We start from the raw sequence: 6,956 nt of genomic DNA on the forward strand, positions 1-6,956 counted from the left end.
TCACCTCCGGGGCAGGCGGGAATCGAACTCATGCGGAAGCGGCTTTAGCTTCTCAGTGCTGCGCTTTAACCCGCTGCACCACCAGGGAGTGCCCAACAAGAACAGATTTTAAAAATTCCCTACTTGCCAATGTCTGCTGATATTAAAAAAAAAAAAAAAGAGGCTATTTTGAGCTATGCCTTGAAGCATGGGAAGGACATACAAGTAAACACAATGAAATGAGAGTTGATCAAGGAGGAAAGTTAGTGTTGGATAAATAAAGATGCTCACTTTTATACTGCTGGCCTCTGTGGCTATCACCTGTGGCCTTTAATGCAGGAGGTGCTTGGGAGCATGGGCTCCTGACGCATGCCTGATGACGGACAGCTGGAGGATGGTGTGGGCGTGCATGAGTGGGCACACCTGGGCCTGGAGGTGGAGCACCCAGGGTGGTGTCACAGAGGATGCTGCTGCAGAGTGGCAGACAGCAGCAAACGGCTTGAGAGGAAGAGGCCACAGCGACACCAGTCCAGAGGGAGGAGGCCTGCCAGCCTCTGCAGCTCCCCTGCCTGTCCTGCACCTGGTTGCTGCACTGCAAGTGTATAGTAAGATCATTAAAAGCCTGAAAAAAATCAGTGTTCTAGGACTCTCCTTTACCTTTCTGCCTTGGTCCATCAAGAACCTGTGCTGTCTGCCACAACAGCTAACAATAGCTGAGTGCGGGGGTTGGAAGTGCAGCCTGAAGAATGGGGTGCTCTCAAATGAAATAGGGACTGTGGAATCTGGGCATGAAAACTAGACATCAAGGACCTTTTACTAAGTATGGGCCCAGGCCCCTTGGAATCAGGAAGCTCTGGATTAAGTGTCCCTGAACCAGGCCACTAAAAACAAGAAGGCTCAAAGGTGCACACAATCACTGGAAGCTAGTCCTGCATTCCCTAATGTGTTTGCAATTTAAAGGTGAAGTTGTGACTACGTATTGATTTAAGGCACCTGTGCAGCCATTTATTGTACATTTCAAATCTGCTGACAGTTTCATTGGAACTGAGAGGATCCCGTATTTCAAGGATCAAGCAGGTGGGATGAGTCCAAAAGGCTTCTGAGAGGTAAGTTTCCAGTTATACTGAAAAAGGACAAAAGTAGCAGGTAAGAATCTGGACAAAGGCCATCTGACTAGTGAGTAAGCAGAGCTGGAGGATGTGATTTGATTCTTTTCATACTAAACCACCAGAAGCACATACCTTCATTCTCTGCTTATTGGTTTAAACGATAATGAGTTACAGAAACTTAGACCTGTAAAGGAATTGAGAAATCACCAATAAATACCTATCATAAATGAGGAAGTAGGTCAGACAGTAGAGCAAAAGCTAGAACTTGAGGCTTGAGACTTGCAATTCTTATTTTTGTAGATAAACATAGGCGAGCTGCAGTCTCTGCCCAAGTTTGCTGTGACTCTAGGATGCTTCATCCATGACCACTGAGCAGTAACCATCGACTATGAACCACCCAGAGCCTTGCACAGGGCCTGATTCAGACGGACAAGACTTGCGAATATCCATTACAAAATCAAGTAAGCTGGCCCACCTTTAAAGCTAATTAGAGGGGCATGGTTCAGAGGTCATTGAAGATTGGAAGGGTGAGGGAGGCTTCCTGGAAATGTGATGTGAGCTGGATGAAAAGCAGTCTGCTGTACACTGCAACCCTGGACCAGCGTCAGCCCACACACAACTTTACTGTGGTGACCCACAGTGGTTCTTTCTTTCCAAAACCTGAGAGGCTTTCACATAAAAATTCCAATTTCAGGGATGTCATAAAAACGACAATACGGGGCTAGCAGTCTCACCAACAAGAAGGTCTGGGGTTAGAGGCAGCTCCCCTTAGCTACTGCGTAAACCGGCTGAACACCCACTGCCTGTTCTCATTACCTGCCTGACCCCCTGGGCTGTCGACCTGCTACCCGTTTTCAGAAACGAGAAAGACAGCCCAGGAAAGGGACAAGTGAGACACAGCAGTGCTATCAGTGGATTTAGTGCTGTAATGAGAACATGTTCCCTAGGCCAAGACATATCTGAGGTCAGCAGAAGAGTCTGGTGAAAGCCCAGTGAATTAAAAATATACAAAACTTTGCTCCTGCTGATTGAATGTGTTTCTTGTATTCATATTTACTTCCCTTCTCAATCTTTGTTTTGGGATATTTAAAACACAAACTAAAATTTTAAATTTTCAAAAATTAATAATTTATTTTGAATAAAAACCTAACTGATATTACATATTGAATCCACACAGTATGCAGTAAGAACATGACTAACCTCTGCTTCCTTTCCTAGTCAAATTTGCACCCCACCCGGCTTTACTCTATCCCAAGTGCTCTTAACTCTGCCACTGCCTGAATGATAGTCCACGATCCATTTTCAGTCAATACCCCTGTAGCTCAGCATCTACAAAGAGGTCCCTGAAAACAAGAGCCTCTTCTCAGTCTGGAAATTTATCCCAGCAAAAGGTGCAGAGGTTCTTCTAGACATTCTATGCTTGGAGGGTCACAATTTAAATTTATAAAATGCATCTGAGGTAAGAAAGGTCAGGAAATTTGATCCTGCTATACAATTGTTTCAGAGCTGTTCAAACCACACAGGCTCTAGGTCTAGTCTTCAGTACCCCTATTTTCTGTTAAGTGCCCACAGAAAAATAATGCAGTGCTCAGAGAAAACCCTTAGGTAGTTCAGTCAATCTGTTCCTTTTAGGTGAACTTCTGCATATTAATAATGATGTCTGGCACCACCCAGTAGAGTTTTTTCTTACATGCTTCTGAATAGACAACTCTGCAAACTGGAGGTCACAAAAGAGAACACCTTGATCAAGACAGAAAAGAACAACACTGCAAATGAAAGCAGTTTTTTTTTTAAGCTATCTCCTTTGAAAAGTTCTGATCATTTAAAAATTATTTTCCTGGCCTTGGAAATAGTTTATATAATTTTTGGACAATGGAGTGAGGGTAATTCCTCCTTTCTAGAGAAGTCCTTGTAATGAACTAATATTTGTAAGAAAACCAACTAGTGTACTAGATGGTAGGCATTGTCCCACACAATCTAAGATGTACTCTCTTAATGTACATTCGGAAAAATATGTCTTAACTAATTTGGAGTAAAAGTAAATCCTTGGAGTGGGAGTTCTCAACTGATTCTTGAGCTTCAGGCTGCAGGTTTGCATCACACTGGAAAGGTGTGAGGTGACTGCTGCTTTAATAGGGAGAACTAATGAAGGACCGTATTTGCCATGGAAAGAATTCTTGAAAAGTCTGATAGCACAGATGAAGGCTGCGTCCCTATTTTCCTTTTCTGAGTCACAATTTAAACAAATAATTTCTGTTCCACAAATCTCCACATTATCAACGATTCAGTAGGATTCATATTATGCTATCATCTTCAAAGGAAGAGAAAAAGTTGTTCTTCATCGGAGTATTTTCTCCCCCCCGGTATTTTAAATGTCAATGATTACAAAAACCTCTGGCTTTTCTTCATTATAGACTTGCATTGCTGAATATGTTATTGCCTTGACTTCAGTACCCTAAAGAGGAAAAAAAAAAAAAAAAAAAGGACATTGAGATCAGTAGCCTTAACTCTAGCAACAAGTAGCAGAAAATGAAAAACAAAAAACTCACACAGAACAGTTACCAAATTAGGACTACGCCCTGGGAGCCACAAGTGAAAGGTCCTAACTGGCTTCTGGAGCTGGAGCTGTGGTCCTGGTTTTGTTCCCACTGGATATAAAAGCTGTCTCTGACTTCCAGATGTCAGTTTTTTCATTTAGTAAATGGGATGCATCAAAGAACATTCATCTTTTCTACTTCTCAAGCCCAACCTGGCCCGAGGCACGCAACCTGTTCTCTCTGTAGCTGCCATTACTCCCTGTGCCTCGTGAGGTTCTCTCTCTACATGTTTCTGTTACCCAACACTTCCCCTACCCTGCCCAGGTTAGAGCCATAAAATCAGGTGTTCTCTGAGTTCCTCCCAGTTTTTGAAAGGGATCTACCATAACTCTGTGCACTACAAAATGGATCTGCAAATAGGTAATTTGGTAGTTTTTTTTTTTTAAGAATTTATTTATTTATGCATACAGAACTGGGATACAGGCCAGAGGTGCAGAGGCATGAGAGGATTCACCAGAGACAGAGTGGGGAACAGGCCGACTGCTGAGGGGAGCAGCGGGCTGGTCAGGAGAGGTCCGCTGTGCCATGTGGGTCACCTCTGGGGTGGGGATTGAACTCATGCTGAAGTGGCCTTAGCTTCTTAGTGCTGTGCTTTTACTTGCTGCACCACCAGGGAGGGCCCAATTTGGTAGTTTTATGGCACAAGAGACACCTGAAGATTTCACAGGATTTAAAGGTACCCACCTGTGTTTTTTCCCCTCTGCCATAATCACTTAGTATCTGCCATAATCACCTGGCAAAACCACAATCGAAATCGAAATCAAATTCAACCATGTAGGCCTAGAGCAGCACATACCAAGCTAACTGTATCACCTTAAATGTCTGCACATGTCAAGAGTAAACTGAGCACTGACCAATAATCTTCCACTTGCCATTAAGTTTAATTTCTCACTCTCCAAGAAAATTATTTAACACCTTCATTCTAACATCCCTCCTTCATTCCCACCATCAACCAACCAACTTTCCCAAAGAAAGTAAAAGCAACCATAAGATTTGACTCGTCTTCCCCATCAAACCTACCATCTTACTGAGCCTGCACTCACACTGGTCTTCTCTACTGTTACAAGGATTGGCCTGGACTGGCCTGGCCTGGACTGGCCTGGCCTGGCCTGGCCCTGTCCCCTCAGAAAGCTTGAGCACTCTTCCCCCCAGAGGTGACAAGTACCAAGTCAAGTCATCCAGACTGGCAAACACAGAATCCAGAGTGGCACAGAAGGTAGCAGGTACTTTAAAGAACATTTTGTCCAATACCTGCATTACAAGGGAAAATATCACAACTTGAAAGGCAGTGAGTTTTAAGTACCGCATCAGCCTGACTCTACAGTCCAAATGCTGAATCCACCAAACCAGATGTATTTTCTCAGAGAAGTTTGAGAAAAAAACTGACCACTTTATACCAATTATTAGAGCTGTCCAGAATTTACTGCTTTATGGTGAAGTAGAAAAGTAGAAAAATGTTTTCCATGGCTGGATTTAAAAACATACCTGAGGGTGTTTAGACAATGAGAATTCTTCTCCCCACCTTGAGAAGGAAAATGAAAACATGATTAAGATTTTTAAGATTTAACAATTGTTTTCTCCTTATATGCTTTAAAAGCTATCATTAAGGGACTAAAGAAACCTGTAGAACACTAAATCGAATCAGAGCAACCTAACCACATGCTTATGAATGCTTGAATAAAAAGTGAAATTTATTCACGGAACCGGCTTGAATGAAATGTGCGGATCAGTGAGAAAGAACATACCAGTGTTTCCCATTCACCATGGCCAAGCAAGGACCTGTGCCATCTACCAATTTTATATGATGTTGTTTTTCTTTCGGTGTGTATGCATACACTAAAAACCAACAAATTGGGATTCAGATTTAACCACCAGAATCAACTTTGTTCTGATGAGTTTCTGATTCTCCAAAACTGAGGTGAGGCCGAGCTCCAGGCGCCCCACAAAGCTTAGCCTGCAAACCTTTCTGGGATGCAACTGGTCCGCGGACTTAACATTCCCATTTGTCTCCTGCCCACTACACTCATGACTTACCACTTCAAAGATTTTCAAAACTTACCCAATTGACCGTAACTTGAAGTTCCTTTGATCAATACTAAGTACTTTCACTTCCTAAAGGGGAAAAAAAACATTAAATTTTATAAAATGAAATGTTCCTTAACAGGTCAACAATATATTTCAAGGAAATATACTTTTTCTTACATATTTCAAGGGTGGTATTCTTGAAAAATATACAATCTGAAAACAGTCAAAAGAATTTCTCTGGGCCACCCTTGTGGCAGAAGGGGTTAAGTCTCTGCATATGAAGCTATCAGCAGCCACTGCAGCACAAGTTCAATCCCTGGCCAGCAAGCTGACCCACATGGTCCAGCAGACCTCTCCTGTCTTAGCCCCTGCTCCCCTCAGCAGTGTGTTTCATTAGATCTGCCTATTCTGTTTCCCATGACCACCCCTATACTACCACTCTGCTCCATACCTCTGGCCTACAACCCCAACTCTTATATACATAAATAAATCTTTAAAAAAATAAAATAAAAATTATGGAGAAATTCATCATTGTTAAAAAAAAAAAAGAATTTCTCTGCAAGATCAGGATGATGTTATATATTTCCAGTCACTCTCAGCTTAATTTTTTTCAGCTTTACCTAAAGCATAATTGACAAGGCTCTCAGCCGGCTTTTATGTACTATTACGGTACCTGAACTCTGTGGGACAAATGAGCCAGTAGGGTGCATATATGGCACGATGCTGGTGTGGGGAAGAAGGTAGGAATTATGGGAGGAGAGAGGACTGTGCATGTAAGGTAACAGTGAAGTTGGAGAGGTGTTCCCATCAAGATACTGATGGCAACAAACAACCTTCATGTGGCTTTTCAGTTTTCATGTTAGGGAAAACTAAAAGCAGCAATTTCTTAGCTTAGGCCAAGGTGGCAGAGCTGCCGCATTTCATCTGAGACAAAAGAAGCATATGGATGGATACAAATATAGCTGAAAGTTGGGAGCCATCAAAAGTGTGGATGAAGACAGCAGGTGCTTTCCAATTACACACTTGTGATCAGTGACAAGTACATAATGAGAGATCTAAATACAAAATGTGTGTCTCTAGGCAAGCTCTGGTTACCAGGAAGTGCCTATGGTCATTATAGTTTGTGCAAATCAATGTCATCTTACATATTTATACGGTCATTATAGTTTGTGCAAATCAATGTCATCTTACAAATTTATATGGTCATTATAGTTTGTGCAAATCAATGTCATCTTACATATTTATA

General features: G+C 42.2%; 1 protein-coding gene across 1 annotated transcript in view; it reads right to left on the reverse strand.

Moving 5' to 3' along the window:
* Window positions 1–1,720: 1,720 nt before the first annotated feature.
* The window catches only part of ZBTB8OS (zinc finger and BTB domain containing 8 opposite strand), an 11,247-nt gene continuing 6,011 nt past the window's right edge, over window positions 1,721–6,956 (reverse strand). The window contains exons 5-7 of the mRNA XM_004678751.2: window positions 5,745–5,797; window positions 5,171–5,207; window positions 1,721–3,543 (exon numbers count right to left, since the gene is read on the reverse strand). Of these exons, the coding sequence (XP_004678808.1) occupies window positions 3,457–3,543; window positions 5,171–5,207; window positions 5,745–5,797 (177 nt within the window). The 3' untranslated portion in view covers window positions 1,721–3,456. The remainder of the gene's footprint in view (window positions 3,544–5,170; window positions 5,208–5,744; window positions 5,798–6,956) is intronic.

The sequence above is a fragment of the Condylura cristata genome, unplaced genomic scaffold (assembly GCF_000260355.1).
Source record: "Condylura cristata isolate star-nosed mole 26May11 unplaced genomic scaffold, ConCri1.0 scaffold00008, whole genome shotgun sequence".
Lineage (NCBI taxonomy): Eukaryota > Metazoa > Chordata > Mammalia > Eulipotyphla > Talpidae > Condylura > Condylura cristata.